This window comes from Bacillus rossius, chromosome 7 (assembly GCF_032445375.1).
Source record: "Bacillus rossius redtenbacheri isolate Brsri chromosome 7, Brsri_v3, whole genome shotgun sequence".
Taxonomy (NCBI): domain Eukaryota; kingdom Metazoa; phylum Arthropoda; class Insecta; order Phasmatodea; family Bacillidae; genus Bacillus; species Bacillus rossius.
In genome coordinates, this window is record NC_086335.1 from 63,453,035 (window position 1) to 63,478,568 (window position 25,534).

At 36.3% G+C, this 25,534-nt stretch overlaps 1 protein-coding gene across 21 annotated transcripts in view; it reads left to right on the forward strand.

Annotated features, from left to right (window-relative positions):
* The window catches only part of LOC134534196 (longitudinals lacking protein-like), a 287,153-nt gene that overhangs the window by 197,340 nt on the left and 64,279 nt on the right, over positions 1-25,534 (forward strand). The window contains exon 5 of one of the 21 annotated variants that reach the window (XM_063372420.1): positions 20,207-20,415. The exons of 17 other annotated variants lie outside the window; for them this stretch is intronic. In XM_063372420.1, coding sequence (XP_063228490.1) covers positions 20,207-20,400 — 194 coding nt within the window. In that variant the 3' untranslated portion in view covers positions 20,401-20,415. Of the gene's footprint in view, positions 1-4,641; positions 5,589-7,170; positions 7,541-14,897; positions 15,772-20,206; positions 20,416-25,534 lie in introns of those variants that run through there. 3 more of the 21 variants (XM_063372398.1, XM_063372411.1, XM_063372391.1) reach the window with 3 other exon arrangements.

The window sequence follows — 25,534 nt, forward strand, 5'->3', positions numbered from 1 at the left end:
TCTGCTGTGGAAGTACCATTGCAAGTGATGTAAAGGATACTGGGTAGTTCCCACAAGTCATGATGGTGTGGGTGTGAATAAGTTTTGAACTGGAATAAAAGATATGTATAAATATTAGTACCGTAACTGATGTTACACATTTTACAGACTGTCTGTTAACTGGATAAATTCTTGGGTAACACTAGTAAGAGGTTACACAAGCCTTATCATAATGTGTGGTAAAAATAATTTGTGCGAAATAACCCTAAGGCCAACTTTACGTACAGAAACATTCAAACTGCTCATGGCTGAAAAATGGCTTTGGTGTATGTAACCATTTTGTTTCATTTAGTTAGTTATTTTCAGCCACTGTGATTAATTTTTCAACTGTAAATAAAAAACATGTCCCAAGATAATTAAAAATATTACACACACACGTTCACACACACACACTCACTCATTCACTATACCCGACACCCGCCCGCTTCGAGAATAATAACTTAATGTCGGTTATAAATTGAATTTGTTGGTAATGAATTTCATCATAAAATGACAGTCGTATAAAACTAATCATCACTATCACAAAAAAAAATCGCAAAATAAAACTAAGTTGAAAACACAAAAGTGGCAAGATCTGTTACAAAGTTCATGTCTGTCATATAGTTATGAAAAAATGGAGTATTTTTATCTTTGATGGTACCACAATACCATTAGAGTTTTTTTTTTTTCTTTTCAAAAAAAGATCATTAATGATGAATAGCAGTAGTGGTGGATTTTTATGAGTGTGAGGAACATTTGTGCCATAGTTAAAAGTATGTAGGTCTTTTGTTAAAGTCATGAAACAGAACTCCTCTCAGCATTTTCTAGTGACTATGTGTAGTGACTATGTGAGGTATGCGTCGGAACATATTCCTTCTTTACAGTGCTCAATCATTATGAATATTTTCATAAAATGTGGCCACTATCTGTTTCATTTGTTAGTTTATTACAATTTTTGGGTGACCAGAAAGAAAAAAAAAATATCTATGCCCATTTCATAAATACCACATTACAATTTTTAATTTTACAGATTTTTGTTTAACTCTCCAACATACATAATCTGTTTATTTTATAGTTGTGACTTTGCTCATGCAAATTCCATAATTTTACAAGAAACATTTGTGATAGAATCCAAACATTCTTAAGTAAGCTATATATGCAATTAAATCTCAGGATTATCAAATGTTCAGGGTTAGAATTTAGAAAAAGGTAATGTATGTAAGCCTTTTTATTTTTAATGTTTATTGATATTTCCGTTTATCATTTTCTTTTTTAGTGTATTTGGAGAGATATTTAACCTCAATAAAATCACACTCACCTTCTTTCCATCCATTGGGGAGTGAAGTTTTAATGAAGTTAAAAAACACAATTTATTTTTATTTAATTTATAAGAAATGTCCTTATTTAGAGTTTCATTAGATTTGGCTATAATCAAAGAATTAATGAAATCAAACCATCCTCTTTTTTCATCTTGTTAAGAATAAAACTGTGAAAATTTTTAAAACAATTGTATCTTTATTTTGAGTGTGGATTAAAAATATCATATTTCTTATCTTCTATATTAAAGGATTCATAGACTTGCGTATTCTTAATGAAACCAAATTAACCATCATCTCACCTTCTGTTTGATTGGAATTGGAGTTACGATATTTCCCCACGCATGTCAGTGTTGACGGTTTGTTTTCCCTCCCTCTCTTCTTTGTGAATGTCCTGTGAACTGCCGCCCACACAATCATCGTGTCTATCTTGACAGGTGCTCATGATGCAGCTTTGTGCAGTCATTGTTTTTGAAAGAGATTTCCCTTGCTTTCAACTGATCGTACCATGACGAAACTGCAGCCATTGCTGAAGTTTATAAGAGCACCTTTTATATTCCTCCAGCCCAGTGGTAAGTAAACTGTATGCTAGTTTTAGTAGCTTGCTCCTCTTCTCTCGTGTGGCAAATGGATGAGTAGGGAAACAAGGGTATAAAAATTTGTCTTGTTTGGAAGTGGGGAAATTGGAATGGTCGTAAATAATGGAAAATGGGGGGGGGGGGGGGTGGAAGGGGCGGTAACACCCTCCCTGTAGTAAACAGATAAAGAAGAGCCAGGATCAACACCAGTTTCACTTGTATCCATGGAACTCTAGTGAAGGCGGTGCATGACTCATACACTGGGGGGACCCTTATGGTAAAAACATTAGATATTTGCCCTAAATCAAGGGGGTGCGACCCTTATGAAAGGACCACCCTTCTGCAGGTAAATACGGTAATATTTTATCACCAAACCAAACTTTCCCCCTTCTCATGCAATAAGATATAAAAATTTTAAAAATTAGAAATTGCACGCTAATATCTCTTTATGCTTTCACATTTACTAACATTCCCATTTAGTAAATTCAATGGTGCATTTTGTTTCTTTTCATTAAATTTAACTTTACATTTTCACTCACTTATGGGTGGTATTTTATAAAATTGTAAGGATAATTTTTAGTTTTAGTTTTTTTATTATTCTTACCCAGTATCTTCTCATATTGATAATATTTGGAGACATGATTATTTTAGTTTTATAAAATATAACTTTTGCTATTTACTTCCCACTACTGATTGAATTTTAAATGAGAAAAAATTACTCTGTGTGTGTGTTTTTTTTTCTTTTGGATTATACCTTCGCCTTTACTTTGGAGATATGATATTTTGTTATAAAACCATTTTACCCTGTTTTCATTCGATAATGTTTGGAATTAAGGAAATGAGAAGTTTTTAGTTCTATTATACTTAGCGTCTAAATATACCATCCGAATCTCAGCATGATTATCATAGGAGATATGATTATTTTATCACCAAACCCAACTCACCCCTTTTTCATCCACTTAGCCATTAAATTTTGAAAAATGAAAAAATCACACTTTGTTATCTACTCTTAGTGTATGTTATTTTTATTCAATTTTTTGTTACAATTTATTTTTATTTTGTAGAGTGTAGAGTGTTAGAACCATACTCAAACTGAACAAATAGCAGGAATCAGCAATTTTTTGCAGGGCATTTCAACAATAATAAATGTAATATTTACAATTGTGAAATGGTTACGAATATTTGGCTGGAAGTCAAATATTTAGAAACAAAGGTGTGGTTATATCTGTTTATAATAAGTGCCATTTTGATATTTACATGTATTTATTTGCTGTAAAAACTAATTTTGGACATCAAGAAGTTTGAATCACAGTTTGGCTACCATTAGAAAATTTTAATGGGTTATATGAAGAAAAATATGACATATGTACACATACTTTCACCACAGACATGTGCACACAGAAATATGTTTTGAAGTGACCAAAGTTGTCATCAGTAGTGCATGATAACTGAAGGTATACAATTACTAAATTTTCCTAGGATGAGCTATAGAAGTTTTAAAGTTTTAATGATGTCTTTATCAAAAATTTTTTCCTCATTTAAGTCTTTTCATTGCTATATTTATTCTATTAAAAATTTTATTTGTAGTGTGTGTTGAATATCTATTTGGTTACAGTAAACTGACTTCAACTGCAAATTAAAAAAAAAAAAAAAAAAAAAAATGCTTATTATAAAAAAAATTGCACCATTCTACCATTTAGAAAAGCCATCGAGTATACTGCCTAATTCGGTGACCAAAACTTATTTCAATAATATAAATTTTTTTTATCAGAATCCATTAGCAACTATATTTTGGAATGTGAGTTGGATGAGTGCAGATTGTAGGTAAGATCTCGCAGGCAAGCCACGGAGGCTCAGGCGTTCCGTTCCGGCCGTGTCCCAGGCTGCACGGAAGTGCTGTGGTGGCTGGGCGGGAGCGGCTGCGACGAGCGGGAGAGACACGCCCGCCTCGAGCGCGGCGAGGAGCCACGGTTCCCCCGCGCGAGCCCGTCTTCCTCGCCAGCCAGCGCGAGAGTGTGGTCTAGCCAGCTGCTACCGGACGAGAGTGTGTGTCTTTTTTTTTTGTTTCTCATTTGTATAATAATATGTGTAGTTTGTTTCACGTCATCTACAACTGTATTTTATACATATCACATGCTCGTTAATAATAAAAAAAATTAATAAATCGAAAATTGCATTTAATCTTGTCTTTTTAAATATTTTCGCTTGTAGAATGTCCCACAGTAATTACCGATAAGTATCTGAGATTCGCAACTGACAGTGGTGTGGTGAGTATTTTAAACACTGGAAATGTGTTTATCTGCACTGCGTAGTCAGTGTTTTTTTTTTTTTTTTTTTTTTAAAAAAAAGGATGTGCTGCAAATATTTGGAGCTCATGTTAGTGCGAGAGTGCTATGAAAGATATGATTATTTTATCACAAAACCCAACTCACCCCTTTTTCATCCACTTAGCCATCAAATTTTGAAAAATGAAAAAAATCACACTATATTATCTACTCTTAGTGTATGTTATTTTTATTCAATTTATTTTTTTTACAATTTATTTTTATTTTGTAGAGTGTTCTGGGTATGTTCATTTAGAATCATACTCAAACTGAACAAATAGCAGGAATCAGCAATTTTTTTGCAGGGCATTTCAACAATAATAAATGTAATATTTACAATTGTGAAATGGTTACGAATACCGCTGGTCGTCCCTGGCGGGTGACGTGGCGGGCGCACTGTTGCAGGGACGCCGGCGCGGTTCCTGCTGGAGCGGCTGTGCGGGCGCGGGGGGGAGGAGGCCGGGGGCTTCGACTGCGCCAAGTGCGGCAAGCGCTACCGCTACAAGAGCACCAGGAACCGGCACCAGAGGTTCGAGTGCGGGGTGGAGGCCCTGTTCCGGTGCGAGGTCTGCTCGCGCCGCTTCAAGCAGAAGGCCCACCTGAAGCGACACGTCGAGCTAACCCACAAGCAGCAGCTTGCCCCGTGGGGCCTGTGACCCGCGCCTCCGTCCACCGCCAGCTCTCTCTGACATCTCTTACGAGTTCTCCGATACCTTTTCCATAACTTGAAGTAAGCTTTTGGACATACGCCATTGCTAACAACTTTTTCTGTTGAAGAAAAACTAAAAAAATAAAAATAAAGAAATAAATTAATTAAACCCAAAAAGAAGGCAAAAAAAACACAAAATTAAGCAAAAAAATTGCTGTTGTCAACAAGGATATAAACACCACAAAATATTCTGAAACAGTAATATGGTCAACAAAACAAAGAAAAACAAAATGTACTAAGCAAATGTTCTTAGCAATGGCATATGTCCAAAAACTTACTTCAAGTCATGCACTCCCATTGCACAAATCTTTCAGAGATAATACCTTTTCCATACATTTTTTTACACTTTTTTCATTAATTTTCTGTTGTCATGTGAATGTAATACATTATTATTTCTGTTGACAGCGTTTGTAATTATTCAGTTTGCTTCAAAGTGAAAACTGATGCATACTTTAATATTTCTATGGAAAATTGTGATAAAAATTAATAGAAATACGAAAGAGATGCGTGATCATATTCAACACTGTTTGTTGTATATGGAACTACTTCGATATTGGTTGAACCTCTGTTTATGTTTTGTATTTTACAAAGTGTGCAATAAAGAATATTGTTTATTAAAAAAATATTAAAATTATTCGTAACATAACACATTTGTCAAGAGTATTATTTCCGGACAAGTCCTTCCAGATTTTTTTTTTTTAACTGAGGCACCCTCTCGCAAGAAGTTACTATTAATGGTCGACTATAGCTGGTCAACAATCCTGTAGCTTTACCAGTTATATATTTTTTTTTCGTGGCTTTCATGATGGATGTTAGAGTAGTGCTGGAGCTTATGGTACCAACACTATCACAGCCCAGATCTAGTGAGCACAGTTTTTTACTCTTAGTGGTGGATCCAGAATCTTGGGATGTGATAATGTGATAGTGGAAGGGGGGTCTTAAATTAACATTTTTTCCCAGTTTTCCAAGAAATTTAACTTGATTCAGTGCTAATCCGCCATTGGACTCACTCTACCCTTGTGAGGAGCTGTTACTTTCCAGGTTGGCTCGGCTAAGCAACCCAGAATAGTAACAAGACACTAATCACTGTAAAGTTTATGATTTTGGAGTTATGTTTTTAAGTTTGCCTTGTTGCCAACATTGAGGATGAATTATTCCCTTAAGAAAAAAAATTGTTGTTTTGTTGTATTTACAATGAAAGAGTATTTTAAGCAGTCTTTTGTTGTATCATTACTTCTCATAAACAAAAGCAGATCACAACTTACGTAACAGGTCCAGACAATCTTTCACATACATTCACTGTAGGCCTAGCTCGTCGCTCGATTACAAAAAAAATTTAAGTCCCTTACTTAATCTTAAGTAAGGTACGATATCCCGCAGATATGTCCTGGGAGTGCGACAACAGTCATCCTGGGCCAATACTGACGCCTGGGGTCGAATTTATATTTTTTTAAAAATATGAAAACAAAAAAAAAACTACTCTTTGACCTGGCCCTGACCAGCAGGCGTGAAATTGTCTATTCATTAAACATCATTTCAATTTGTGAGCTGCAGACGACCTGACCGAACGCGGCGACAATCGAGTGATAACTAGTTGAACAGTGAAGTTGTCTCCCCTTACAAAGGCGAAAACAAAGGGGAGGAGGTAACACCGTGTTTCAACTGACCAATCCCAATACAGAATCAGAATTATGACCGTACATGGAATAATATGCTGCTAGAATTTTTCTCTGAAAGTCTGGAAAGACACATCATGCCACCTCAAGGTTCATTCTGATTGGCTGGCGAGACAGCGCCCAGAAAACGTTCCAGTCCATTGCTGCGCAGTCGTGCACCTATGTGTTGGGTTTCCCCACTAACTTGAGGCATGAAAAAAAAACTTTCTGGCGACAGTGTGTCGCGCCCGTGTCTCACTTGTATCTTCATTTTTTTTTTTTAAACATCTAGAATGTTAGTCTTATTAACCAGAATATGCTTTATAATTATTGTAAAAACGTAATTAATGGACATATTAATTTTAACTGACCAAATCAATTAGAATGAAAAAAAATTTTAAAAATACATTCATCTTTATGTGAATCCTAACAAAAATTAATAATTAATGTTCTAGCACAAACAAAATACCTTCAATGCCTATGCATGATAGAAGGAACATGAGTATGAAACAGTAATGAAACCTCAAATGAACGCTATGCTACAAAGCGCACGGCCGTGTCATGTTCCAGCCGGGGCGTGGGCGGCGATGCGCGGCACGCCGGCAGGGGAGTTTGGGTGCGGGCGCTGCGGGAAGACGTACTCCTACAAGGCGTCGCTGGGGCGCCACCAGCGGCTCGAGTGCGGCAGGGAGCGCCAGTTCCCCTGCCGCATCTGCCGCCGCCGCTTCAGGCAGAAGCCGCACCTCAAGTACCACTACGAGCACGTCCACCGCGACGCCGGCTTCGCCGTCTAGCGACACAACCACGTACATGCACTCCTGGTGTCGGTACATTCATTCTCTGAACACATTCAATCAACTTAGCATCTACTGTCAGGTACAGAAAATATATTTGCTGTATTACATTGATGAATAAAACTAATATAAAATACGTAACTTCATTTCAGCTTGTTTTCTTTTAATTCCATGGTCTTATCCGCTAACTTGTCTGAAACGTTCCAGTGTGGATCCATTTTCAATTCCCAGCGAGGTCAATCCTAGATCTCTCACCAGTGGGAGATGTGGCAGATGTAGCAGTGAGCCAGTGAAACAGTGGGTTGTACTGGGATGCTCCCGTTTCCTCCATCAGTACATTAGGGCTGTGCTCCATTTCACGATTACCCTTGTCAATCTCTGATGACCTCGTTGTCAGTGAGACAGTGAACTGCAATCCAATCCAATCAAATCAAATCTAGAGTGCTTTCAACAATGTGTTTTTTTGTATGATGATTTCATGATGAGCTAAGCATCTTTGAACGATATTAAACAATTTCTGACTTACGTCATTTTTCATTCTAATATGTTGGCAATTTCACAATATACCTTTCATTGGGTGCAATTAAGATAGGTGTTAGTATTCATTTTCCAAGTTAAGACATTCAAACTATACTTATCACTGTACATCATTATTGGTTCTTCATACATGGTTTTAAAGTTCTGTGAGTGGCTAGGATAATCCTTTTTAAGGGATGGGCTAGTCCAATCCTTAAATCCTAAAATACCCTCAAAAGAGTTCATATTTGAGGTAAATGATTTGAAGAAAAAATATTGGAGGAAATGTAGTAAGTTCATAAATTCTACACTGTCTACTTTGAAGTCCTATTACTGTTTCCTAAAATATTTTATACTTCGTATGTAATTATTTAAATAAAGTTACAGTATGTATTAATTTGGGAAACTTAGTTCATCAAACAAAGATTTGAATGTTTCAACACCATAGTTAATATTTTTTTATTTCTTGTACAATATTCTATTTCAGACTCATGAAACAATAATTAAAATTCGAGGGGTAGATTTGCGGTACTCTTAGTTCTTTGTATTCAAGATTTGTATTAAAAAAATTATGATTTGACCCATGAACCATCCTTTTACATGGTGTGCTACGTACACAACATAATATCATACAACAGAATAATTATGCTTTATAATGAGAAAACAATTTTCATGATAGAGCATGTTAAGAACTGTTTTTAATCTTTGTTAGAGCATGTGATTTGTGCATGATTGAACATTTAGAGGCAGTATAAATTTATATATAAGTCCATTGGCAAGTTTGAAGTCAAATTAATTTTTTTATGAGCTCATCAGTGAAAACCACGTGAAGCTGTAACTGCGGATAGCCAGTTGTAATTACTTTTAGTGCTCAGCTATACTTGGAAGCAGCTGGAGATACTCGGAGCAAACTGTCTGTCCTCCCTTTACAGTGGCTTACATTTGTGGAAATGTTTATTGTTGTGTACTTCAATTTGGCACCTCATAGGTATCGTAGAACCTCTTTGAGAAATCAGAGAAGTTATGTACTCTCCAGTAAAGAGAATGAGGAATCTACTTGCACATATCCGCTGGGGGTTGTGGTGTTTTCTACGAGTTGCCACACATATTGTCAAGCATAGTGGCAAAAAATGTAATTGTATTTTATAAAAATTTAAATACTATTTTAAAGATTGCCATGCTTTCGTATGTGGGCCTATGTTTACAGTAACAGTTGTGATATATTTTTGAAGTGAAACTTCTTTACTGAGGGGGGAGGCAACAATTTTCGAGCGTTAGGAAAATTCCGATCACGTGAGGGGAACAGTTAAGTAGGTGGTGGGGGAACCGGTAGAGCAGGAGAGTGCTTAAGCGGCAATGCCTCTAATGCATGTGCTAGCGGTCGAATGGGAAGACAACAAAAAGGTGAAAAAGGAGAGGGGTGAATAGGTATGCAGAGTAGCATGCTGTATGCTATTCGTAACGGCCGGTAGGGGAGATGGCAGAGGAGAGGTAGAAATGATGCAGCAGTGATGCTACGGATTTCTCATAGTGCTGCTTGTGTTTTATCTTCTCATTTTTCATGGAAATGAGTTCATAGTTATCATTCATTTTTATGTGAATAGTTTTATCGAAAATGAAAATATTTTTTCTATTCCTAAAAAGAAAAAAGTTTTACTTCTGTCATGCATGGACTCCACGCAAAAAAAAAATTAAATGACTAGTTTAATTTATTTTACATATGTGGGAAAGAGGCTGTTTCAAATTAATTATATGATTGTTCAAAATTGATAAGTGTTGGTTCTTATGGATATCAGCACGCACACACATGCTCACACACAATACGCACACTCATACAAGGTTGCACTACTCACTTTGTGTCCTAGTAACTAAATTATTTTCTTATGTCTGTAGTTTTGTCTACCTGTGGTGCTAACCTTTTCTCTGCATTTCAGAGAGATTAACTATAATCAGTCGGTCCGCTGACTCAGTTCTGACACCCACCACAAGGGCCACATGCCACACTAACTTCCGCCCAAGGGCGCTAGAGTGTGCCGCAGAATCAGTGCCTCATTCCCCTAAAGACTTAACATATATATTGTGACCTCTTTATTTTTTGTCCAAAGAATTTTGTTTTATTTCAGGTTTCCAAAAACATATCATTATTATCTTATTGTATCAATTTCATTTAACGAGAGAATCGGGTACGAACGCTCCCGAAGTCGTACCGAGAACTCCCGAAGTGGGCAGTAATATTCGACTTTATTAATCTACTTCAAATGTAATTAACCTTTTATTGATTTAAGTAACTTGTAACATTTTTACAAAGTTAATTATATGTTTGTTTACAGTCATGACACACATTTTAATGATCTATAAGTTATTTCAGTTTGGCATGGGCGTGCCATCCAGGGCCCTCTATGGCTGTTTCCCACCCGAGTTGAACTCCATTGCTTCTCGTGACCACGCCGGGCACATCACCTTTGTTTCACTGCTGCGTTCTTCTGTCATCTTAAAATATTATTAATCTCTTTCGTGCATCCTCAAGGCCAGGAGTCAACTGTTTCATTAAATACTATTTAACCCCCTGGGGACTTGGACTTCATCGGAACCATCCTGCCTGATGCTGAGAGCGGGCCAGGTCCAGGTATACGTAGGTAATTGTGCTAAGGAGGATCTGAGTCACGATCTACACGGGCGACGTCATGGCCTTGAGGACTTGAGTTTCCGTGAGGTTCAGTAGACCTTAATACAGTAGCACCCATTTGCAACATTATCGTATCCTCCACCCAACAATCCTCCCATCTCCATCCTGCCAATTGCAGGTATCACACAGGTTTCCCCAATGGTTTATCCATCCTTGTTGGTTTTCCTTTGCCCTTATAAACTAGCTATTGTTCTTTTAAGCTGTGTCCGTGACCACAATTGCAGCATTTACACCAGACCACCTGGCTAACAGCATGCAACCATTTTACTGCAGTAACCCCCACCTAAGACATAGAGACCTTGCCCTGAGACGCATGCAATCTCCAGATGTCTTACCTGTTAACGACGTGTATGGTATGCCTAATATGTGGGCTAGCCAGGGATAAAATGATACTTGTAGATGATCTCTTGCAGGCATTCGTACTTAAATGATTGTGGTTAGCCACTACAAAAAGTGTGCTTAGTCATAACCTGCCTCATGTTTTCAGAGTCATTTCAAAACTTTTTTTTTTTAATTTCTGCAAGTCCAAAAACCATGACACATATTCCAAAAAAAATTTATAAACACTTTTAGCACTTGATTTCTTTTAACTCAAGTTAATTTATAGTTATTCATCCATTGTACTGTTTTAAAAGATATGCACAAAATAATTAATTTTTTTTTGTAGGTGGAAAGAATTTAGTTATGTAACAAATTTTAATACTGTAGAAGGCAGCAGTAGTTGCAGACTCACCACTCAAACTGCATAAATTACCATTGAGTTTTCTATTAAAGACATTGTGATTCAGCATTCATTCACGGATACTTGTGCGTTATTTTCCAAGGTGCTGGTCTCTGTGAGCTGTGAGCTGAATGGCACGAGCAGACCTGCGGACGCGGGATCGCAATGACCAGGACCGGTGTACTCGCAGGTTTCGGGCCGTCGCTGCAGTCGGACGGGGAGGGGGAGGGGGCGGGCCCCCACCGCTGCAGCCAGTGCGGCCGGGGCTTCCTGTGGAGGTGCAGCCTGCTGCGACACCAGAGGGCGGTGTGCGGGCGGGACCGGGAGTTCCGCTGCCCCTGCTGCCCCTACGTCACCAACAGGAAGGACACACTGACCAGGCACTTGGTCATGCGACACCAGCTGTCCGCCGACATCATCAAAACCATGGACCTTTAGGAGCTGCCTCCGTGGTTTCGCATCGAGAAAACTACCGGTCTGTGCTGCACTGTGTGCCGGAGAGAGAAGCAGCTGTGGTAATCCGGTTACGGCCAGCCTAGAAACGTTATCGGTGCCTGCTCAAGACTTGGCCTGACATGCCGTATTGGAAATTTCATTTTCATTGTGTTACTTTGTAAAATTTTTAACACTATACCTCTCGAGCATTTGTTGTTCTGACCCAAATAATTTCAACAGATGTATAAAGTCACTCAAGTGTTGATAGTTTACTATCACTTGTGCATCTCTTTACGTCCATTATATCGCACTTAATTAATATCTGTTGAAAATAGTTTTGAAGGGGGAAAAAAATGCAAGAGAAATATAGTGATTTTATCTACGGACATATAATTTAACTAATAGTAATGACACAGAAATGCAAAACATAACTTGGCGTGTGAAACACAGCCTTAAGCTAAGTGATTTGTATGATTTCTTGCTTGCTTCAGTGGCCGCAGATATGGAATGTTCTGTGGAAGTTGTTAATGTTTTATCTGTCATTTTCCACTTAAGTGAAAAAATTTTGTTTTTTGTTATTTTTCTTGTAAGGTTTCCTTACCTACCAAGTATGTGTGTGTGTTTTTTTAATCTAGTAATTTTTTTTGCAGTAGGTACCTTTCATTTGGTGCACCCATGGCCTATTACTATCATATATATGTGGCTTTAGTTTTCTGTTGAGTAAGAATTGAAAATTGCTTTATTGTTATATCATGAGTTCAAAAAGATTTAGAAAGTCTTGTTTTCAATGGATTTTCATGATAGCAATCCAGCTATCACTTTATAATCCAACCTTTATTTCTGGAGTAAAAACTCATGGAACTCATGCAATTTATTTTAATTTACAATTTTCAAAAGACTACCACACAAGAAAAATCAATTTCATTCAGAGTTATAAGAAAATACACAATTTAATATTTTACATACATATCAATCTTGTTGATTTTATTTTAAAATATGTTTAACCTACTATGTATTTGATTATGTGTAAGAAAAGAAATTAAATTAATGCTCTATGTCTACAGCATTTTATGATTCTTGTAACATAGCATAATTCCTGCTCTCTGCTACTGTTAACAATTAACTGAGAATATTTTATGTTACTGATGTCCTCTTCATATTTCATAATTCATTTCTACTCATGTTTCTTCTATTGTGCATAGGCATGGTTAAAATTAATATTTTATTTCTATTAATTATGTTTTTACAATTTTAAAGCATCTTCTGGTTATTGAGACTGTAGCATTCTAGAAAGTTAAATAATAAAGGACGACACTGGCGTGAGATTCTTCGCCAGTTAGTTATTTTTCATGCCTCAAATAAGTGGGTAAACCCAGCACGTAGGCGCACTTCTGCACAGCAATGGAATAGAACTTTCTCTGGGCACTGCCTCGCCAGCCAATCAGGGTGAGCAATGCGGTGGTGTGATGTGTCTTTCCAGACTTTCAGAGAAAAAAAAATTTTTCCAGTAGTATTCCTTATATGGTCATGTACCTGGTTCTGTACTATGATTGGTCAGTTGACACGGGAGTTACCTCCCTTTGTTTTCACCTTGGTAAGGGAAGAAACTTTGTTGTTCAAATAGTTGTTGCTCGATTGTTGCTGTATTCGGTTGTGTGGTCGGCAGGTCACGGAAAAAAAAAACCTGAGATTTTCCAATTAGAGAATTTCAGGCCTGTTGGTTGGGGCCAGGACAAACCTTAACCTTTTTTTTTATTATTTTTTTGACTTTAAACTATAAATTACAACCACAGACGTCGGCGTCAGCCTAGGGCGACCGTTGTCACCTTCCCGGGATATTTTCCGTCTGTTATTGGTAACCCTGTTATAAGTAAAACAAAGGGACTTAATATTTTTTTATTTACATTCGAGCTACGAGCTACAGTAAAAATGACTAGAAAATCATCTGGACAAATAAGTTGTGATCTGCATTTTGTTTCAAGGAACTAATGTGCAAAAAATCTTTTATTTAAAAATTCTAGCTGAAAAACTACTCTACTGAAACAATAATTCATTCTCAATGTTGGCAACAAGACAGAAACAAAACTTCAAAACCATCATATGTAAACAACAAATCTTGATTGTGCTATAATTATGCTTCTGTCTTTATATTTAAAAGTAAATAATAGGGATATGGGTCAATAAAATCCTCAAATCCTTGTTATTCGAGGAAAAAGATTTGAAGAAAAAGATTTAAAGTAAATTAAAAATCCAACATTTATAACCTCTGAATTTGTTTCTTCATTCCTATCCTGTTACCATACATCAAGATATCGTACTTTTAACTAGTAATCGTATAAATACAATTACAATATGTATTGATTCCAGAAACATAGTTTGTGAAAACAACCATTTAAAGGGTAGAATGTTTCAAAACCTAAGTTAAATTTTTGAAATTTATTGTTCATTTTTTTATTTTTTGACACTTGACACCTATGTTCGGATTCGAGGGGTATATTTTAGATACTCTTTTGGGATTCAGATTCGAGATTTGGATTCAGAAAATTTGGGATTCGACCCATCGCTGGTGAATAACCGTATTAATTGACTTGTTCTTTTGCCTTCAGCTACAGTTTCGTCTGTATCAGGCACAGGGGCGTAGGAACTGGGGGGGACGGGGGACGTGTCCCCCTGAACTTTTTGGGTGGAGGGGACTGTCCCCCCCCAACTTTCTAGACCGTGATATTTTTATTTTATAATATTATTCTGCCCATCTTTATTTGTAATTTCTTCACTCATCAAATTTCATCTTAAGGAAACAATAATAATTTTAACATCGATGTATCCAATGGTTAGATACAAAAAATGCTTAAAAAGCGCTATTTTGCACTTTTAAAATCAAAGTTTTCCGGTGGAGGACCCCCGGACCCCCCGTCTTAGTAAGAGGGGAATGGGTTTACATGACATCAAAATCATTATTTGTCCCCCCCCAACTTTATGAACACAGCTACGCCAATGATCAGGCATTATTTTCTAAGCCAGGGTTCTAGAGTCGTATTTTTTTAAAGTAGAGTAGTCGTTCATCATATCGTCGTGTGTTGAGTGCATGTGCCCAGCTGGTGAGGCAGGATTCACGTGAATGCCTGGCGCGTCCCGCCTGTTGCAGTGCCGTGGCTGAAGGCGGCGAGGGACGGCGTGCTCCCGGCTTGGGGCCCGAGCCAGCAGCTGCCGTACGCCTGCGCCAAGTGCCACAAGCGGTACAAGTACCGGTCCAACCTGCGCCGGCACGAGCGGCAGGAGTGCGGCAAGGAGCCGCAGCTCGCCTGCCCCTACTGCTCGCACAGGACCACGTACAAGGCCAGCCTGAAGATGCACGTCCGCAGCATCCACAAGGTCGACCCCGACTTGTGAACAGTCCTGCGGCCGTTTCCTCTCTCTCTCGAAAGCTTCTCCATTCCAGGATGTGTTTCATGTTGAAGTGTGCGCTCACGAAACAACACAGATATTTGTACTTTACTGGCTCTTAAAGTGTCTCTGATCTGATATTTAGTTAAGTGTGCGTAGCTTGCAAAATGATGTGCGTGACAAAATGTATTTCATAATATTTCCATTTGCACAATGCATTATAAGTTACGTAGTTATTTTTATTTTTGCATGTTGAACTTTTAAAGTTATAACTGGCTAGCATTTAAATTACAAATTACGAAGGTACTACCCGTTAATATTATGAAGAAGAAAAAGAAAAAAAATAAGCTGATGTAGTTTAAAATTACAAATTATAAAACTAGTGGACTAGAATCAAGAGGTTTTACTATGGGACTAAATTTTAAGTTTTTTCTTATTATTATTACTATTTTTATTATTAGTGTGGTGAACTCTTGAAGAGTGTAGATATGTTTTTCATGTGTGCTCCTCCAACAATGTCTAATTGTGACTATAGCTCGATTAATTAATTTTAAATGTGCATTAGGGCAAAGTTGTATACCCTTTAGTATAGAGACATGTAAACTGGGCAATAAACCCTGTTTCAGAAGATAAAATTTTATTATTTGACCAGGTGACTATAGTGCTCATGTTCATGTGAAATGTGTTACTGATAACAAGTGAATTAACACCGTATGATGAAACCTTTTTATGTGTCAGCTGTTATAATACAAGTATGTTTCAATCCCCCTCTAAAAAGAATCAATTTACTGTGAGATTGGATGATCAGGTCTTTCAACCAGGTGATAACGCATCAAACAACATACCTGTAAGTATACCTCAGTTCAGACTGATGATGATGTGTTTGAATCTGATGTGAGTGATCTGTTCAAAGTTTAAAGTGAAGAACTGTTTGAGTTAACTAGCAAACTTGACTGTGTCATAAGTCAATTAAAATAATTGTCAAAAGTGTTAACTGTTGTTATAAATGAATTATGCCTTTGAGCAGTGGCATTCATCCTGTACAGGTCCAGACAAAACTGCATCTAGTGTCACAAAATCTTGTAGCCAGGTTGTCATAAGTCAACACGACAAAGCGAGCCACACATCGGCCAGACAGAAGCCAGTGGTTCCAACCAGTCGGCAGAGTGCTGGCCCGGACTCGGGCAAACAACAGAAGTGCAACTCGACATTCGGCTGATGCACGTACTCAAGGGGAACGGTTGCTGTGAAGTCCCACCACTGCTAAAACCTTCAAGAACATGAGCAGCCCCACAAGCATGCCCAGATAGAAGTTCGCAACAGTGACATTCTTAAAACTGTTGCAAAACCAGTTAGGCTCAGTTAGGCATTGTTTGTTTCTCCCGTTGCTCCTGACGTTCAAGAACCAGACATTACGACTTACATCAATAGTTCAATTAAGCCCTCAACAGCTCCATGTAACGATAATTAAAACCAAACAGTGTTCTTACTCATCTTTTCACATAGGTTCGATCTTCTTCATCAGCATTAGAATTTGCCCAAGACAGTGTCTCAGGTTGAAACACCTGCACTTGAAGAGGCTATCGGAGGGCCCGTCATCATTAATATATTCAGCCAACATTTAATGATGGTGTAAAAATGCATATTCATCATTAAAAGTTGTGGAGTTCATTTTATCGTTATTAAAGATTAAACATACATAATAATAAGAACTTATCAAGCACAATAATTTTGACCAATTGCCACAAAAATTTGTGGTAAGACACTTAAACGTTAACATGAAACAATTCTTCATATATTGATAAGAGTAAGCTAAACAAAAAACTTCAATAAAAAAAATCAACATTCTTGTGTAATGTTTCTTAGTTCACAAGAGAGATCTAAATTTTTTACAAATTAAAATTTTACTTTTTGTCACCATCTTTGATTTCAGTACTATTAATATGAATAAAAAAAATGCAATGTTAAAAACAAAAAAAAAATTACATTGTTCTTTGTAGGGTTTTAGGTATCCTGTAGATATTATAATCTGTAAATTAAAATTTACTTTACTTTTAAAAAAGCTATAATTAGGAACTAAATAATTTTTTTATCTTATTAGCTGCATAATATTCCAGGTTTTTAATAATAGCGTAAACTAAAAATTTAAAAAATCAATTGTATTTTTTAATAGACTATAAGAGGTAATTGAGGTGAATTTTGCCTAATTTTGTGTTTTGCAGTGCATTTTGGTGTTATGTCATGTGTTGATATACTTTTCGTTGTTTGGTGATGTATTGACTTCTATTTTGCTGTTATTTAGGTTTTATTGCTATTCCCCGTATAATATTGATTCTCTATTAATATAATCATTAATGTCTGCAATTGGGAGGGATTTACATCTGTATTATAAGCATGTTAGAGGGTTAAGAACCAAATCCACCGAATTGTATGAAAATGCTTTAACTATTAATTTTTCCATCACACATCTTACGGAAACTTGGCCAAACGAAAATCCTATAAATTCTCAGTACGTTAGTGATAACTTTAAAATTTTTGGCAAAGAACGTAATTGCAGTACGACTTCAGTGAAGCGTCCTAGTAGAAGTTAAATTAAGTTTTTCAAATGTTTCTCATAAAAATAATCTATAGTTCTGAAGTAGATGCAGTTGGGCTAGAAATGGATTGCAGACATCATGAGAATTTTTTTGTAGGCTGTATTTATATCCCTCCAAATGACTTAGTACCGGTACATGATTTTCATAATTTTCAGACTGTTTTTTTTTTTTTTTTTTTTTTTTTTCGAAAACCAATCTGATGAGATATACCAACCCCATTATTCTTACTGATGGCTTCAATGTGCCTGGCTTTAACTGAAAGTACAGCCGTACAAAAAATGTTAGTCATTATTATAATAAAATTAATGAGTATTATTTACTTGAAACAATCAACACACTTGGTTTGGAACAACACAGTAACATTTAACCATTTAAGTTTTTGCTGAATTTAGTTGTTTTTTTTCCCATGATGAATGTAATTAGTATTGAATAGAATCCTGATTATTTTGTTAGTGAAGATAATTCACATTCTGCACTAGATACTTTGATTGAAACACCTTTCAATATAGGTAACTGGTAACTGAAATAATCATCACATACAATCCAGTTTTATAAACTACAGTATGAGCGATTACCTTTATCTCTACCAAGTAATACTAAAAATCAAAATGGAATGTTATTTTTCAAGTTGACAGTGTTAATGAAATGGTTAAATCTTTAAATAATAATTTAAAAATATTATGCATACAGATGTATGATAAGTTTTTAATATTTGGGTTATTAGTAAAAAATAATAAATGATAATCAGATAAAAATAAATGTAATGCGAGTATAAAATCTAACCTATCAAAATTTTGAAACCATATTAAAATTATGAAGGAAGGTTACAAACAGTCTCCAGTATTCATCGAAAATTGTTTTGGTAAAGACTTTATTAAAGTCTATGATCTGGAAAATGATAAAAAGTTGCAACACCGCAAATACATAAATATGAAAATAAGTTGCTTCCACCAACAATTACCATCAGCCTTGTTATTTGGACAATAAAATCTCTAAAATCAACTAAAATCAGCTGAGTATATGGCATTCCTCACTTTATTAAAGGCTGTAAATATATTTTAGCACCTGTTTTAACTCATATTCTCAATATAAGTCTGTCTACTGGAATTCATTATTATGGAAACAAGCTACTGTGGTGTCAATTTAAAAAGGTGACAAACACTTTGTTATAAATTATATACTTATTTCACTTCTGTGTGGTTTTTCTAAAGTGTGTGTAAGATTCATTAATTAACATATCTCCTTTCATTTTTCCCAACTAATTTCAGAATGCCAACTTGACTTTGTACCAAGTAAAATAATGATAACAAATATATTAAATTTTTCAATCACACCTAGAGTGAGATATCACGTGGGCAGGTTGATGGAGTATATTTTGACGTAGGTAAGCATTCTTTAATAGTAATAAAGTTAACTAGTTTTGGTTTAAATGTCTGTTATACATGTATAAAAATTAATATGTAAACACACATTTTAACCCCGTTCACTCTCCTAAAGATTCAGTTTAAAAATGAAATACAGAAACAGAACTACCCATCTACCCTCAACGCACTCTTAAATGCTTTTTCTTAACTGCTCTGATGTCTTGAGCAGTTTTTAAATAATGTAGTTTTTTCTGAAGCTCTGCACATTGTAAATGTGCCCAGGTAGGTGTCTTTTTGAAGTTTACAACGTTTTTTTCTGCAAGGTTTATTATGAGACGTCTTACTTACTTCCATGCTTAAACTTAACCTTGGTCAACTTGCAAAATGCTAAGGGGCAGCGATAAAAACACACATTTTTATATACATCTGAGGTGGATAGTTAATGGCTTCACAAAATCCATAACAGGTCATCATTTTACTTTTGCATTAACCAGTTAAATTTTTTAGATTTTTCAGTGGCTTAAATTTCACAATATGAAAAAATTAATTCCATACATTTTGCATGATTAGCTGCCATATTTAATTTTTTAATTTTTTTCTGATTACCAGGCAATGCTGCTAACTACATCATGACAAAGTTTTAATTCCTTTAAAAAAAACAGTTATTTTATTTTACTTAGTCATCAAAGTCATGGTATTTGGAGAACTTTGTAAAGTTAGGTAAAATTAAATAAATTCAAACCTTGTTTATCATAACATAAAATAATAACTTGAAACAGGACTTATCCCCGAAATAGAAATATATATCTGCATGCATGGTGATTGTTCAATCGATGGGACTTTAAAAAATCAAAATTTACCATTTTTCAAGTGTATGTGTGTCCTACGGACTTGAAACTCTGCAGTGATGTTCCTTACATTATGTTGCGTTTAACCCAGGCAATGCCAGGTACTTCAGCTGTTGGTCTACATAGAGAAGGTATGAAGGTCAAAGCCATCGAGCAGAGCGGCTATGACTTCTCAGCTCCACGTGCTGCTACTTACACTCCAGGAAGAGCGACCCCACTGCAGAAGACTAGTGTCTCACACTGACGTCTCTCTTCTTGCAGGCCCCTCGCTGTACGAGTGCGCCAGCTGCCACAAGTCGTATCGCTACAGTTCCACCTTGCAGAGACACCAGCGGTACGAGTGCGGCCAGCCGCGCCAGTTCCGCTGTCCCGTCTGCTCCTACGCGTTCGCGTACCGCAGCGACTTTGCCCGGCACGTCACCAGGAAGCACGGGCTGCCCGACTTGACCAAGTAGCTCCTCCGAGACTCTTCCCCGAGACAGCGTGGACTCATTCGCGTTCCTGTTGAGCTAGAGGCTCTTTTAATGCTCAGGTGTGTGTTTTAAGAGCGGTTCCATTCACATCTGCTGTTCAACCGTGCACGACATTGCTGGAACCAAAAATTCAAGCATAATTTCTTTTACTCTCATTCATCAGTTCAGGTAAGATAACCTTCTTCAGGTAGTACGTATTTTGTGCTGAAAACTTGTCTACTTCGTATACCTCTATGTTGTCTTGCAATTGTTTATTAAATTGTTGATACAGCACTTATAGAGCAATATAGAGCACATGTAAAAGATCATTGTTTTGTGTAATATATTATTTCACTCAACATGTGGTACCATTATAGTCTAGCAGCATATGAACAACCTGTGATGGTTTGAAAAATCCAGGTTATTTCTTACCAAACAAAATGTTAATATTGACTGTAATAACAAGTAAATTTTATCATCTGTAAAAATCACTAGTTTTAATGTGCTTTATTTTCTAGCATAAGAAATACCTACTTAAAAATCACATATAATTATAATGAAAACTAATAAAACTAATTTGAGTATTTGTTTACAGTAACAGGGAGTTATATTGGCTGCGTGATTTCCTGCCTGGTTTACCAACCTGATTATATGCATACCCTAGTGAATATGAGTAATTTTGGTAGGAATGGAAGAAATTTACAACAGATGGTGGGTTTTCCATATACGGATATTTGATTTTTTCTGTGTCCAAGGGACTCATTTCCTAAGCACAATACCTTAAGATAGTTGCTGATAACATTAAAATATTTAATTGTATTACATAAGCAATATGTCTGATTTCAACATTTAGCACCTCCAAAAGACTATGTAAGGCGCTATATATACATTTTTGGATTATGTAAATTTTATCTATGGAGCTGTATGAGCACCCTAAGTTCCTAAATAGCTGTCAAGTCCACCATTTTTTAAATATATATGTGTGTGTGTGTGTGTTTGCATATATATATATATAATATAATATATAATATATATAATATATAATATATATAATATATATATATTATACATTATCCAGTCAAAATACCCCAACTAAGGTTAAAATGAATAACTATGCATGTTATTGGTTTGGGTAGTTACCAGAAATTACCTCAAATTTTTATAATTACTGAAAATTCTGTCAAGAATTATAGAAAATCATTAAATGCCTCTGAAAATAATATACGGCCTACAAATTACTCACCCTAAACAACCATAACCTAAATCCCCAAATTGGCAAACTGAAACTCATGCCATATTTTAACAAAAAATTTTTCCTCATAAATGCTGCTTAAGGGTTGTGCAAAATACTATCAGTCATTAAAAATTAAGAATGGATATATACAGCCTGTTATTAATGAAGATACTTAATCAGCAAATGCATAAAAAATGTATGTTGTAAAAATTATGTAAGTCAGTTTTCGTTGTTGTGATAGTAAAAAGTATGTTTATCTATCTAAATGTACTATTTTTTTTTCAACCCAATACATTTACTTTTATTGTGTATTTTAAAAAAATGTATATTTAATGAATTCAAATTACTGTGAGGAACGCTGGAATTTATACATCTGTTACCCTACCCCCTTCATTTAAATATGGTTATCTTCCTTTAAAAATTTTAATATAAATGCTTGTAATAATAAAATATATTTTGTTGATAAACATTCATAATCAGGCCTCGGAAATAGTAATTCACAACTACTTGTGGTTTATTTCCAAATCTGTGGCCAAGGTTAATAAGTTTCAGTAAACCTCAGTTTAGAAGATGGCATTGCTTGGGTGTAAACAATTGGGCTTTAAATCACCATTTCACCTTGTACATATATTTTTTTTCTTTTGATTCATCCCTGATCTGCCATACTACTTTTAACTATCTTACCAACCCAGGCCGACATTTGGAAAAGGAAAATGTGATCTATTTTATGGGTGTTAGTTATTTTTTGAGCAGTTCCTGGTAGTGTTGTGGTAGAGACAGATTAAAGAGCAAAGCTCAAGAAGTAAATAATAGAAAGCCCAAAAAAAAAATTCACTCTTCTCATTAAGTTCTAACAATAGGAATCCTACAGTAACGACGCCTAATTAGAGGCACAAATAGACACTCCACCTGTCTGCTATGTGTGATAGTGCTGCTCCCAACACACATGATCTATTTCAGGAAATCACATTTCTTCGATATGACATGGGTAAAATTACTGAATATCAGTCATAACAAGTAAACTGCCAACTGCACTATTATAGTAAACAGTGATTAGTGGAGTCAGTATACAGATTGTAGCTCCCTAATTTGTGGTCTTGCTCAGAAAAGCGGTCATTCGAGATGAGTGCCTCACTCCACCCCTGGTTTTTTTCAGTCCGCAGGTGACTATGTCCTGGAAGGAAGTACCTGAATTGTTGGCATTGGGAAAGAGGGATAAGACTCTTTGACTGCTGCGGGGGCGGACAGCGTCGAACGTGGGATACGTAGTACCTCATTCTCTTTCTGTGGCTTCTTAAGTTGATGCTTTCGTCATGCCGTGGTCTTAAGATATTTGGTACCTTTTGGCTCATTTGCAATCGTGTACATTTTTACAAAGCATCCGAACAAAAATTTAGAAATCTTAGCAGCTATTGAAACTGTTGTATGAATTTTTTTTTTTCCGACTTATAATTAATTTAACTAGAACTGCATGCAAGTTTTGATTTAGCTTAGTACTTAGAGCTTGTTTTTTTCAGAAATGTACGGGGCATTGCAACGAACACACATCAGCTGATGGCGAAACCGCGCGTGCGTGTGCCGTTGTTTCAGACGCGCGCTCGCGGAGAGAGAAGCAGTGGCTGGAGCCGTGCGTCTGGCCGGAGGGTGGGCGGACAGTGGCGGAGACGGAGCGGGGCCAGCGGGCCCGCCGAGCGTCGTTCCCGTGCCGGAACTGCGGGAAGCACTACAAGTACGAGAGGAACATGAGGCGCCACGTGAGGCAGGAGTGCGGCCAGCCGCCGCAGTTCCCCTGTCCCCTGTGCCCGTGCCGCATGAAGCACAAGAGCAGCTTGCAGCGCCACCTGCTCTGCGCGCACGACGGCATGTTCTAGCCCTTGCAATCGTTGTCTCTTTGTTTGTTCTACCGTTTAGTTTTTGATGTGACTGTGAATAAAAACTCAGTCGCACCTGTGTTTCCGTACCATGTGCGTCTCTGCCTGAGGACGGGAGCAGATAGCAGTTCCCGAAACTTCGCTTGTTTCTGTTTTGGTAAAACTATTGTGTTTGTTTCGTCTTTTCGTTTTGTCATGTTTTTGTCTCGTTTCAACTGTTGTGCTGAATTATTTTGGGTTCAATATATTTTTGTGCTGTCATCATTTGTGGGGGTTTTTTATCGTTCTATTCTGTTTTGGAAAACTATTGTGTTTTGTTTCGTCTTTTCGTTTTGTTGTGTTTTTGTTTCTTTCCAACCGCTGTGCTGTATTTTTTTGGGTTCAATATTTCTGTGTCGTCATCATTTGTGGGTTTTTTTTCGTTCTCTTAGTACATTTTTCTTTGTTTTTCTTTGTTTTGTTGACCATATTCCTGTTACGGAATATTTTGTGATGTTTATATCCTTGTTGACAACAGCAATTTTTTGCTTAATTTTGTGTTTTTTGTCTTTTTGGGGTTTTATTTATTTATTTTTTATTTTTTAGTTTTTAGTTTTTCTTCAACAGAAAAAGTTCTTAACAATGGCGTATGTCCAAAAACTTACATCAAGTAAAAACTCCAAACACGCAATTTACTTAATTTTTTTATTGTATCTCCGTTTTAATTTTACGCAATGTCATCATAATACTGAAGGTCTTCACAATCTTCTAATTAGTAACAATAAAGGCAGGATTCTTATGTTGCAAGACCCTCACAACTGACAAACCAACTGAATAACTTAATTCAACGATAGGGTAATGATTACTGCGTTGAAGGTGAGATATACTGGAATGCCTGAGTACTTCAGGGTCCCTTGAAAATTATACACCTGCATGTACGTTGGGCGCACATATTGCATGTACAGTTGTACATACACGCACGACAGATACATGGTTTCGATTCGTTATTATCAGATTTTATTGCATGCCACAAGTGACAAAAAGTTTAATGTTACTCTATGTAAATTTCATATTTTAATTTTCTAGAATCGGAACTTTCGCCCCAAAACTGTTTATAATAATAATTATCTAAAAAAAAAAAATTTACACGCTTTATTGAGAAGTAAAGAAAGGGTTGGTTCACTTATAAATATGTGAAACCTTGCTTAGATAGATAGATTTAGACAGACTCCCTTGCAGAATCTCTAGTAGTTTTCCAACAATTGGTTGATTTATGAAGCTCTTGGTGACACAGTAGTGAATATGGACTATGAAAGTTGTGTCAGGTCGTCATAAGTGCCTGTCATTGCCATGGCGAGGGTCGAGAGAGTGGTCCTGTAGTGACTGGACACTGCCACCATTTAATGCTCGTCTTGGCCCCTCATCCGTGAAGTCCCGATCATGCCAGGTTATCACAACTATACTGTACCATTTTGAAATGATGACACACATCCACCATTTTGAAATTATAATGTCACATCCACCATTTTGAAATTATTTTGCCATATCCGTCATTTGGAAATTATGATGTCACTTCCACCATCTTGAAAATCCATAATTATTAACATAAACAAAACGTTGTGAAACTTCTTCCTTTTATTTTTTCCTCTTATATAAAAAATGTATTGCGTTGTTGTTCAGTAATATCACCATTAAGTAGAAAACAATGTTATTAGAGTGTTTGTGCTTTAGAGAAAAAAAAAGCCGTACTATTTTTAATACTGGTGCATTTTTTGACACTTGGTAAGCAATTTTTTTTAATGGGCACAGAGGCACTTACGAAAGTCTTACCGAAGGCATTAACATGTACTTTAAAGCCTGAATACAGTAGTTTGTTTGGTACTGTATCTTAACTTATTTTGTGACACACTTGCTATTGTTAATTTATTTATTGGTAGAATCATATAATTATTTGTAGTGATACAGTTAGGTAACTGAAAGTTTAACTTGTTTGTATAGCAGGCTTGTAAATGTAACTTTTGCTCTACCTAGAAGGCAAGAGATCAATCTCCAT